Source organism: Carlito syrichta, unplaced genomic scaffold (assembly GCF_000164805.1).
Source record: "Carlito syrichta isolate Samal-C Ts95f unplaced genomic scaffold, Tarsius_syrichta-2.0.1 Scaffold303129, whole genome shotgun sequence".
NCBI lineage: Eukaryota > Metazoa > Chordata > Mammalia > Primates > Tarsiidae > Carlito > Carlito syrichta.
This window is the reverse complement of record NW_007247225.1, coordinates 257,852-269,044: the sequence shown is the minus strand read 5'-3', so window position 1 is coordinate 269,044 and position 11,193 is coordinate 257,852. Positions and strand designations below refer to the sequence as shown.

Here is an 11,193-nt window from a genome sequence, read left to right as displayed (position 1 = left end):
TGGGGGTTCGCCTGGGGGCAGGGAGCCCGCGCCCGGATCCACGGGCTGCGGTCCCGGGTTTGGGGGACTGGGAGACTGCGAGGAACACACTCCCTATCCCAGACGGCCGAGGCCTGCACAGGTGAGGGGCGCTGATCTGCGCGGGGAGTCCCCAGCACCACGGAGGGGCTTCTTGGACCTCAGATTCCAGATTTGAAGTCCCCATCCTACCTGCTGTTTCTATCCTTTGCTCTTCTCTCGACCTCCTGCCCTGGGTCCTGGTTCTGCTCTGTCTCTGCCTTCATTGCCACTCCCCTGCAACTCCTGGCTGGGCACACACCCCTTCCCATTCTCTGCAGTCCTTGGGGGAGCCAGATACAGGCCTACAGGCCAGGGGTGTATGGAGATGACAGTTGGGGCTCAGAGTGGTTCCTTCTGCTCTGTGGCTCTTCAACCTTTCAGCTCTGACCTAGCTTCTTGGCTGGGGTTCTGGGGATGGGAGTGGGGGCAGAGGTGGGGGTGGGGGCTCTGCTACTCACTTCAGCCTGGCCCTCATGCCTGCCTGGCCAGGAGAGGGAGGTGCCCGCCTCCTCACTCCTCTATCCCTGGCCCGCCATCTTGAGACCTGTGGCACCCAGTGCCCCGCCCGGCCCCAGCACCCAGGGGAGTGGTCTTCAAGGTGATGTGTCTTGGGCCAGTTGCATCCCTTCCTCCCCACCAAGCCCAGATGATCACCTTGTGCTGGACCAACAGGGCATGTGACCCCAGGGCCCTCCTTCCCCCACAAAGAGCTCTTAGACCCCATGGACTCCCTAGGAGCTGACCTCCTGCCCTCGCTGTTCCCTGGGGTCACCCTCATTGCTTCAGGGCCAGTACTTGGGACCCTATTCTTTCCCCATCTGAAAATTCCCTAGCCCTTCTGAGTCCTGGAACCCCCTCAACCTCCAAGGCACCCCCATCCCAGCCCCCACCCCTAGCCTTCATCAGCATGCAGGCTCAGGCTGCCCAAACACAAGGGGATTGTTCTCCATGCATGCTCAGGGTGGGGGGCTGGGAGCAGGCAGCCCACACACCCTGGCAGGCCCTGGCCACGGGGATGCTGGCTTGCCCCACCCTGTGTCCTCAGACAGGCTCTGTTCACCCTCCCTACTCCCAACATTGCCTTCCTCCAGCCTCCATCGCCATTGTCCAGTGGCACTGACCTCTTGAGGAAAGGGCTCTGAGCTGCACAGGTGGACCCCCGGGATTCTCCCAGCCCTGCCTCTTGCCTCCTGTGTAGCCTTATAGACCACCTCCTTCCTCTCTGGGGCTCAGGTTCCCCTCTTGATTGGTGAGGCCCTTCCAGCTGTGACAGGCTGACCCAACCTGACTCTGAAATCTATTTCACCCCTAGCTCTTCTTCCAGACCCTCTTCACCATGGTGAGACACACTCTGACCCCCAGAAATCCCAAAGCACAGCCCAAATCTCCCACCCCAGCAACATGCCTGGAAAACAGCATTAGCAAGGGCTGGGGATGCTGGGGAAGGAACTAAGGATCTCATTCAGGCAAGTCGTGGCTCTGCCCATGTGGTTGACCCCTTATTCTTTAATTCTTCTCATTCTACCTCTACTACTCCTCTGGGACCTTCAGCTCCATCTTTGGTCCCAAATGCCCCCAGGCCCTGTGAGCCCTAACTCTTTTCCCTGAACACTGAGCCTGGTCCTGTCTCAAATTTCCTATCTTTCTGGAGCTCTGTGTGTAGTGGAAAGGCAGTCTCAGAAATGCCAGTTGGGACTTCTTTGAGCCATATCGTTGGGAGGCACAGAGGCCTGAGTGAGTACATATATCTGACTTGGAAGGTTGGGGAGGGCTCCACGGAAGAGGTGGCATTTGAGAGGGATTTTGACAGAGAATAGAGAGGATGGACATTTCAAGCTGGAATCAGCCTAGGCAAAGGCCCAGAGGCCTGGAGATGCTAGGCATGTCCTTCTGCTCGGCTGGTGTGGGGGATGGGGTGGAGATGAGACGAGAGAAGTGGGCAGGGGCTGGACCATGAAGGGCCTTGATTGCCTCCATGGAGGTTAGGCTTTATACCTTGGGGCACTGGGTGGCTGTGGAGCAGCAGATTGAGTATACAGTCTTCAGCACAGAGAATGGGAGCTAGAGACTGTTCTCAATTTAGATAAGACAGTGAGGTACCAGTGGGTGGGGCTATACCATGAATCTGTGGCTCTTTTCCTGGAGCCCAGTGTGGGTCTGGGTCTGCCTTCGTTTCCCTTGGCTATGAAGACTCTTGAGGGGCTGCCTAATGATGCTGTAGCATGTCTGGCACATGCCAACTTGTCAGCGCTCCCTTTCCCTGCCTGGCACTTTGTCTATGACTCAGACCTGAATCAAGAAACCAGAGGTTGGAGCTTCTAAACCCCAGGATGCTCCTCTGCAGGCTCCTCATTCCCCTCCTCCCCTCTAAACTGGATATGACTGGCCATCCAGGGAGGTTGGAAGGCTGAGAGGCTGAGCACATGGGTCTCTGAGGATGCTGGGCAGTTCTTGTGACAGCCTGGCTAATCAGGAAGAGTGATCATCCCCAGAGAAGGGGATGGGCAGGAGAGTCAGGAGCCTCATTGCTGATCCCCTCAGGCCCAGTGTCCACCCTCTGCCACACCTTGCCTCACCGATGCACTGAGCCATTCCCCAGCATCACTGGGTGTGGCTAGCATGGCTGCTTTGGGAGTGGAAATAGAAGGGGGCTGCTAGGTTGGGAGCTGGGGGTGCTGAGGGGATTTGGGGAGATACAAGATGGGGAATGAAGCTAGAGACTGGGCCCCCTTCTCTCCCCAGACCAGGTGGGTCCACAGGCCCAACATGGTCCAGACACTCTGGTCAGAAGAGCCGAGGGAATCCCCCAAGGGGCGGGCCGTCTACTTGAATCGCCTGGCCCCAGGAGCTCTCCCTTCCCCCGGATTGTTCTTGCTCCAGAACAAAGGCAGGGTGGACACTTGATCCCTGCGTGTGGGGGGAGCTGGCTAAGCCCCCGGCCCTTTGATTGGGCAGCTGTCATGGGAGAGAGACAGCTGGGGGGGAGGGGCAGGAAGGGGCAGCCGCCATCGCTTACACAGCTGTCATTCCCCCACCCCACCCCCTCCAGCCTGAGTGGCAGAAAGCCAGGGACAGGAGTGGGCATTTGGTCTGGGGAGTGGGCCTAGGGACCAGGAGAGAATGCCTGAGGTCAGAGGCCTGGTCTGAGCTTGGTATGTTCTGCCAGAGAACCCTGCTGACCGGAGGGGGCTGGGCACCCTCGGAGGTGAGCTGGAGGTCAGTGTGGCATGATGTGTGGCTGCCACGTGGGTGGCCCGGCAGAGACCCAGGGCCCACCAGACTGGAGCAGCAAATAACTCCCTAGAGTCCCAGTGAAGACAGGGGAAGCCAGTAATGTCCTGCTTATTCTTTGGGACCTAGGAGAATAATTTGGAAGACATGGGTCTGAACCCAGTCTCCCTTAAAGTTAGGAAAGAACTTGAGGGCCTCTCAGAGCACTCAGCCCCCAAACATAGTAGAGGTGGGTAAACCAAGGTCTAGGTCAGGTGAGGGCCTGCCAAGGTCACCCGTTAGACTTGGGGCAGTGGGTCTCTGTTGCAGACTCGGGCATCTTTTTTCATGGTGAAGCTCCAGTTCTGGTCATGTTCCAGCCCTCCTGCCCCATGTTTTTGGAGCCGCAAGAGGTAATGTGGAGATGGTATGGGGCCAATGTCAGGTCTCCCACTGGCTACCACCTCAAAAGGGTCCTTAAGCCCCAGAACATTTTGGAATTTAAGATTGAGGCTCTGGGCAGGCTGTCACTCCTTTCCAAACAGGACCCATGTTTACTAGCCAGGCAGGGGTCTCAGAGACTGTTAAAATCTGGTCCACCTCTGAAGAGGCTGACCTCTAGAAAGAGGACTGGTAGACCCAGACAGTCTTCAGCACAGAGAATGGGAGCTAGAGACTGTTCTCAGGAGCAGCCCAAAGGAGGAGGCAGATGGAGCTTGGGATAGCCCCACACCGGTGTGCTAGTCGCACCATGCCCCACCTCTCTGTAACCTTGGGCAGGTTACAGACCCTCTTTAGGTATCAGTTTCTCCTTCTGTGCAGTGAATTATTTGCTCAGTTAACTAGTATGTTAGCTGAGCTCTAGCTTAGCTCAGTTTGTTCTGAGTACCTTCTCTGGCCTGACTCTGAACTGAGCCCTGGGGACATAAGGAGAAGATGGCAGCCTTGGCTTCTGCTCTAAGGGGCTCCTGGGCTTGGCTGTCCAGAGAGACAGAAACCAAGCACGTCATCACAAGCGCTCTGATGGGGGAAGTGCAGGCAGCTGGGGGAATGTCTAGCAAGGGCAGCCAGCACAAGCCTGGCCAGGATGCTCAGAGAGCACAGTTCCCGCATCCACTGCTGATCTCCAACCTCTGGAGAGCCTGTGGCAGAACTCAAATGGAAGGAGGAGCAAGGGACTGGGGAGGTGCTCGGGGAGCTGGGCTGTCACTCCCATGGGTAGATGAGGAAATGGAAAGCTCATGTCATTCAGTGACATGCTCAGGCTCCTGAGAGCCAGACTGGGAGACCCCTTCCCCCTTCATGCTTAAGCTTTGGCTAGCAAGGGGAGTTCTAAGAGGGCATTGGACAGAGCTTTATGCCCTTGCCTGTCATGTCGGGATGGGCTGAGGAGGAAAGCACCCTGAGACCTCTGGGGTGCTCCAAGCCCAGTACACTATTCTTTGCCCCCACTGGGCAGAAGGAATTCACAGAGTTAGTGAGGGGATGGGTACCAGTGGGTGGGGTTTAGCACCAGTTGGTCCCACTCTCTGTTTTCCTCCTTGGGTCCTGGTCCCCCAGTGAGCCCCCCATCAAGGCTGAACCTTGGCAGGAGACGCCGCTGAAGGAGAGGGATTTCCAAGCAGGATTAAGGTTCAGGATTAAGTTGAGGCATGAAAAGGGGTCGGGTAGGGAGGGCTGGCGGTTGAGCTAATCCCAGCAGCTAATCTCAGGCTCCGCCTTCCTCCATCAGTTAATGGCCTTGACATTCCTGCAGCACACCAAATCCCTCTCTTACCCATCACCCAGTCCCAGGGAGAAATATTCCCTCCATTTTATGAGTGAGGAAATTGAGACTCAGAGCCCAAGTGACTTGTTTCTGGTACAGTAGAAAGTGTTCCAGGTTGGGAATGTGGCCAATCTGGACACTTTTTACCTCCTGTTCCCAGAGCCATTTTCAACACATAGGCGAGGGATTGGAAACCACTATGCAGACTGCTGGTCCCCTGACACCACGTGCCCTGCACCCTGCCTCCCAAAGCCGAGTGCTGCCCAGAGATGTCTGTAGGGAGCCTCTGCTCTAGAGCCCTCTGGAATTGGGGCTCCCAATCCCTCCCTCAAGCCTTTGCCAAGCAGGGGCAAGAGGGCCCCTCCTAGAGCCTTACCACCCTCAAGGCCACCCTCCCTTCAAGACCTCCCATGGCTGCTCCAACTTCCTCTTCAGCTGCTTTTCCATCCTCTGAGGCCCCTGGACACAAATACCTCTTGTTAGGAGTAAATTTTCAACTTTAACTCCATTTTCAAGGCCCAATCCATGGAGGTCAGGGAGGAGGCTCTTCTCTCTGGATTCCCATAAGCCTCCTCATTAATTCTTTCTTTTAATGTCTCTGGAGAAGAGAAGGATACTCATGGGGGTAGATACCTATCGTGTGTGCTTATCTCGTTTTAATTCTCATACCTCTTTGGGGATAGGAATTGGTATCCCCTTTTACAGATGGGGAAGTGGAGGCTCAGAAGGGTTAAATGACCCATACAGGGTTACATGGCCTCTGAGACACACATACGTCAGAGGGACATTGGAACTCAAGGTCCATGTAATCTCCTTTCTCTGGGAGTTTGGCTAACCTGGGGTCCCCATGTAAGGGCAGGGTGAACTAGGCTCCTTTCTAACCCCTTCTTCACTGCCCCCACCAGAGCCTGCCAGGCCGCAGCGTGGACAGACTCCCAGGTCGCTGTGGCCCCAGCCCCGCCTGACAGGATGAGTGGTTCAGATGCGGGGCTGGAGGAGGAGCCAGAGCTCAGTATCACCCTCACGCTACGGATGCTGATGCATGGGAAGGTGAGGAGTGTGGGCTGTGCCATGGCTCGGGAGGAGGTGGAGGTCAAGGCAAGGCAAGGCTGGACTTGTATAAGTGTGATCTCAGATGTCTCGGATGTGGGGAGGGGCTGGGCCTGGGGCATTGGTACCCATCTGATCACACTTGTCTTGTTTGCAGGAGGTGGGCAGCATAATCGGGAAGGTAGGTGCCCAGTTCTGCTCTGCATGTCCCTCCCAACTTAGGTCTCAACCCAAGGCAGGAGGTGATGACCACTCAGGTTAAGAGTGATTCTCTGTTTTGTCTCCACAGAAGGGTGAGACTGTAAAGCGAATCCGGGAGCAGGTGAGGATGGAGTTTCAGGGAGGAGCCCAGGGCAACTGATGTGGAGGGGAGATACCTGCCCCACCTCCTCCCCGAACCACTCCACCTGGGCTGACCAGTGAGTGCCCAGGAGGTTTTGAGCCTTGGCTGGGGCCTGGTGAGTGGGGCAGGCAGATAGGTTCCTGGCAAGGGAGCAGGGAAGGTGCCCTGCTGCCCGGCGCTCGTTCTGTACCCGCAGAGCAGTGCCCGGATCACCATCTCCGAGGGCTCCTGCCCCGAGCGCATCACCACCATCACCGGGTCTACAGCAGCCGTCTTCCATGCAGTCTCTATGATTGCTTTCAAGCTGGACGAGGTCCGTGGCTGACCAGGGTGGGAGGCCAAGGGTGGTTCCCCGGGAGGAACATGACTCCAACTCCAGATAGTAGGAGGGAAGATCAAGCCCAGGGCAGTGTTCTCCTGGTGTGGTGCTGGGGAAGGGTGCCCTCCTTATCCCTCATCAGGAAGCACTTGAGGGGTAGGTATAGCAGGGGTGAGTGCGGCCAACCCACCATCTCCCTGCTCCAGGACCTTTGTGCTGCTCCGGCAAATGGTGGGAATGTCTCTAGGCCTCCAGTGACCCTGCGCCTTGTCATCCCTGCCAGCCAGTGTGGCTCACTGATTGGGAAGGCTGGCACCAAGATCAAGGAGATCCGAGAGGTGAGGGGAGAAGGATACCACCCATGGGGAACCCCACCCCAAGTGGAGGGCACCGGTGAGGGACCCTGGAACCGGACTTATGGCTTCCTACCCCCTGGAGAGCTCTGAGTCTGAAGGGCAGCCCTTCTTGGGGCTATGGGAGCAGCCAGAAGTGGCCCTTATTCTTTGTTTGCAGACTACGGGTGCCCAAGTACAAGTGGCAGGGGACCTGCTCCCCAACTCCACAGAACGTGCTGTTACCGTGTCTGGGGTGCCTGATGCCATCATCCTGTGTGTGCGCCAGATCTGTGCTGTTATCCTGGAGGTGCTGCCCTGGGGCAGGGAGCGGGGCAGGAGATGGGCCCTGGGCCTGCCTTGTCAGGCACACCAAACCCTATGTACGTGACAGCAGGTGGGGCTGGGTGGGCCTGCAGGTGGACTGTGAGCTCTAGGTTGATGGGATGCATTTCCCTGGGGTTCTGGGTAGGGCCTTGAGGCCACTAAACACATGGGGAGTTAGTGGGACCTGAGAGAGCCCTGACAGAGCCTCCCCATTTATGCCTTCCAGTCCCCACCCAAAGGAGCCACTATCCCATATCATCCGAGCCTCTCCCTAGGTACAGTCCTTCTCTCCGCCAACCAGGTGAGGGAGCAGCAGGAATGGTGGAAAGTATTACAAGAAAAGGGGGATTGAGATGGAGGAGGGGAGGGAAGAAGGAATTGGGGTCCAGGGAAGGGGAAAGGAGTGACTGGCCACACTGCCCTGACCTGTCCTAGTAACCTCCTTTTCACCCACTCTGTCCTGACAGGGCTTCTCTGTCCAGGGTCAGTACGGGGCTGTGACCCCAGCTGAGGTGAGTGACCCACAGCCCATGGCCTCCCTTCCCAAACCAAGCCTCCTTTGGGTCTCTGACCCCTCTTTTTTGGCACAGGTCACCAAGCTCCAGCAGCTCTCGGGCCATGCAGTCCCCTTTGCCTCACCCAGTGTGGTGCCAGGTGAGCAGCCCTTGTACAAGGAGGCAGGGGCAGATCCGAAGAGAGCAGTCCCCTCCCTTGAGGGGGAATGAAAATGGGAGAGAGGTGCAGAAAAGGCCCAGACTCTCACTCAGTCCCTCTTCTCCCCCTCAGGACTGGATCCCGGCACACAGACCAGCTCGCAGGAGTTCTTGGTTCCCAACGATGTGAGCAGGGGATGGAGTGGCTGGTGGGTGGATAGGGGGTTTGGGGGTCTGGGCCTTGCCCAGGGTTGAGTTCTGTCTTCCCTCTAGTTGATTGGCTGCGTGATCGGTCGTCAGGGCAGCAAGATCAGCGAGATCCGGCAGATGTCAGGGGCACATATCAAGATTGGGAACCAAGCGGAGGGTGCCGGTGAGCGGCATGTGACCATCACTGGTTCACCGGTCTCCATTGCCCTGGCCCAGTACCTCATCACTGCCTGGTGAGCATGGGTGGGCAGTGGGGCATGGGGCTTCTGTGCCCAAGAAGGGCAGGGGTGGGCAGGAGGAGCTGGCCTCCACCTCCTTTCTCTGCCCGGGCTCATCCTCTGCTTCCCCTAATCCTACCCCACTTCCCCCATGGCTTTCTGCCTAACTCACCCCATGCTGTTACCTCATCTTCTCCTTCTGTATTCATCCACATCTTCTTTCCCCATTGCTGTCTCTTTCCACTGGGCCTTTGGCCTCCTGTCTCTCCTCTCACCGCATACTATGCCGGCTTGTCCTTTTTTCGCATCCTACCCTTCTACCTTCCCATATTCTCACACACATGCACCCCATGCCATCGTTCTCTTTCCAACTCCTTTCTCTTGCCTGTCATCTAATCTCACACCCTGAATCTGCCCCTGTTGCCTCCTCTCACCCTCGCTTTCCCCCTCCTCTCCTCCCCTCTGTATCCCTCTCTTCAGTCTAGAGACGGCCAAGTCTACCTCTGGGGGGACGCCTGGCTCAGCCCCCGCAGACCTGCCTGCTCCCTTCTCGCCGCCCCTGACTGCCCTGCCCACAGCTCCCCCCGGCCTGCTGGGCACACCTTATGCCATCTCCCTCTCCAACTTCATCGGCCTCAAGCCCGTGCCCTTCTTGGCTCTACCACCTGCTTCCCCAGGGCCACCGCCCGGCTTGGCGGCCTACACTGCCAAGATGGCAGCGGCCAATGGGAGCAAGAAGGCTGAGCGGCAGAAATTCTCCCCCTACTGATGCCAGCTGAGGCACAGGCAGGGGCAGGCAGGACTGCCGGCAGGGGGCTGCCTCCGCACCCTACCCACCAAAGGAGACTCCACTCCAGGGTCCCAAGCGCCGCTAACGCCCAGACGCATGGATGCACCCCCTACCCTGCCTTGGTCTATGGGAGTACCTTCTCTCAGAGTGGGGGCAGTTTCTGGCCCAGGGTTCTGAGGTGCGGCAGGCCCAGGGCAGGAGGTCCCACCCCCTCAGCTCTGTGCTTGGATACAGGGAATAGCCAGAGGCCTCCCTAGTGCCCCACCATGGGGGGGTGTCACCCAGGCGCTCCCCGTCCCTTAGGGTTTCCTGGACTATTGCTCTCCTGAGGGAGTCAGGGAGGAGGGCTGGGGGGTGGCTGGGGCCACGCTTCTCTCCCTACCACCTGCAGATTCCTGCTGCTTCCACTGATACCCTTTTGACTGGAATGGACTGGCTGGGCTTGTCAGGGGGCACCCCAGAGAGGGGGTGCTGCCAGGTAGCTGGGGGAGTGGCATGGGGTAGGGGCCCAGTTCTCAGCAGCAGACACTCTGTACAGTTTTTTCAATCCCTGTTTTTGAATAAATATTCTCAGCGACCAGGAAGTTGTCAAATATTGGTGTTGGGGTGACAAAACCTTCAGAAAATGAGTGCAGCTGAGGCCCTAGAGGACCCTCATTTGTGAATCCACCAACCCCAATTGGGCGTCAGCCTCCTCCACATGCCAGTTCTGGGACTTCAGGGCCTCTTCAGGAGGTCAAGTCATCCGGCCTCCTGCTTCTAGCAACAAACGGATCCGGTTGTTTTCTGAGCATTTTAGAAGCAGATGAAGGAGTTTCAGTAGCTTTGTTCAGCTTCTTCTTGGTGCAGATGTTAGGAAGTCCTTCTGAGTGTCTCTCCACTGGTTTCTCTTGCTGTGGCTGTGACCCAGACTCTGCCCTGCTTGGCCCATCACTGTGGTTGTGAGTCCTTAGGACCCTCTTCTCTGTGACCCTGACCATCTTCTCTCTTCCTTTGGCCTGGGGACCATCCAAGAGTTTCACAAATCACCTATGCGGTAGGAGTCCTACAGATGGTGCAGGGCACAGATGGGAAAACTGAGGAAGGAAGGGTAGGTCTGCCCATAAGCCCATGCAGTGTTGGGCCCAGAATCCAGGATTCTTGGCTCTCAGAATCCCCCGGGCCTCACCAGGCTGCAGGCAGGCACCCTTTCTCCTCCTCTTCAGAGCCAGAAGTTCAGGCAGGGTATACCTGCTGTGGTCTTGCAGGGGGCTGGATGGACCCCCTCTGATACCATCCTCCTTCCTCCAGCTCAGGAGTGTCAGCTGTCAGCTGGCCCGTGGCGTGCTTGGACTCTGCCCACCTGCCAACTCGGGGGTCTGTTCGGGTGCCTCAGAAGGGCCTAGGGCAGGGCGCTCTGTGGGTCCCTGGAGGCACTTCAGGAGTGCCCGCAGGCGCCAGGCTTGCGGAATGCAGGCCCGCGGACGCCCCGGCAGCACGCGGCGGGTGAGGCGGCCCAGTGCCAAGCGTACGGGGCGCTGCAGCAGGCCATAGAGGAAGGGGTGAGCCGCAAAGGCCGAATAAGCCACCCAGGTGACAGCCGCTTCGGCCTCTGCGGCCCGCGCCGCGGGCGCCAGGCACGCGCAGCCATAAGGCAGCCAGCAGGCTGCAAATTGGCCCACAGCCAATGCTGGGGCCAGGGCCGCCTTGCCCCCGGGCAGGCGAGGCCGTAGGGGCGGCAGGATGGAGAGGCGGCTATCCAGAGAGTCAGAGCGCAGTCGGGCCCCGCGCGCTGGCCTCGGGGGCCACAGGGCGGCGCGGCGCGCCACAACGAAGATGCTGCTGTAGGCGCCGAGCAGCAGCAGGGCCGGCAGCGCGAAGGCCAGCAGTGCCCAGAGCGGCCGGAAGGGCCCGAGACCCCCGGACAGGACGGA

The 11,193-nt window shown here is 58.3% G+C and overlaps 2 protein-coding genes across 4 annotated transcripts in view; one reads left to right on the top strand and one right to left on the bottom strand.

Moving 5' to 3' along the window:
- Nucleotides 1-5,929: 5,929 nt before the first annotated feature.
- The window catches only part of PCBP4 (poly(rC) binding protein 4), an 8,779-nt gene continuing 3,515 nt past the window's right edge, over nucleotides 5,930-11,193 (top strand). The window contains exons 1-12 of one of the 3 annotated variants that reach the window (XM_008057790.2): nucleotides 5,930-6,088; nucleotides 6,246-6,269; nucleotides 6,378-6,410; nucleotides 6,628-6,744; nucleotides 6,957-7,088; nucleotides 7,264-7,392; nucleotides 7,636-7,710; nucleotides 7,877-7,921; nucleotides 8,000-8,063; nucleotides 8,196-8,248; nucleotides 8,336-8,505; nucleotides 8,971-9,864. In XM_008057790.2, coding sequence (XP_008055981.1) covers nucleotides 6,008-6,088; nucleotides 6,246-6,269; nucleotides 6,378-6,410; nucleotides 6,628-6,744; nucleotides 6,957-7,088; nucleotides 7,264-7,392; nucleotides 7,636-7,710; nucleotides 7,877-7,921; nucleotides 8,000-8,063; nucleotides 8,196-8,248; nucleotides 8,336-8,505; nucleotides 8,971-9,259 — 1,212 coding nt within the window. In that variant the 5' untranslated portion in view covers nucleotides 5,930-6,007 and the 3' untranslated portion in view covers nucleotides 9,260-9,864. Of the gene's footprint in view, nucleotides 6,089-6,245; nucleotides 6,270-6,377; nucleotides 6,411-6,627; nucleotides 6,745-6,956; nucleotides 7,089-7,263; nucleotides 7,393-7,635; nucleotides 7,711-7,876; nucleotides 7,922-7,999; nucleotides 8,064-8,195; nucleotides 8,249-8,335; nucleotides 8,506-8,970; nucleotides 9,865-11,193 lie in introns of those variants that run through there. The other 2 variants (XM_008057793.2, XM_021712207.1) reach the window with 2 other exon arrangements.
- The window catches only part of GPR62 (G protein-coupled receptor 62), a 1,521-nt gene continuing 915 nt past the window's right edge, over nucleotides 10,588-11,193 (bottom strand). The window contains 1 exon segment of the mRNA XM_008057807.2: nucleotides 10,588-11,193. This exon segment is cut by the window's right edge and continues 69 nt beyond it. Within this exon segment, the coding sequence (XP_008055998.1) occupies nucleotides 10,588-11,193 (606 nt within the window).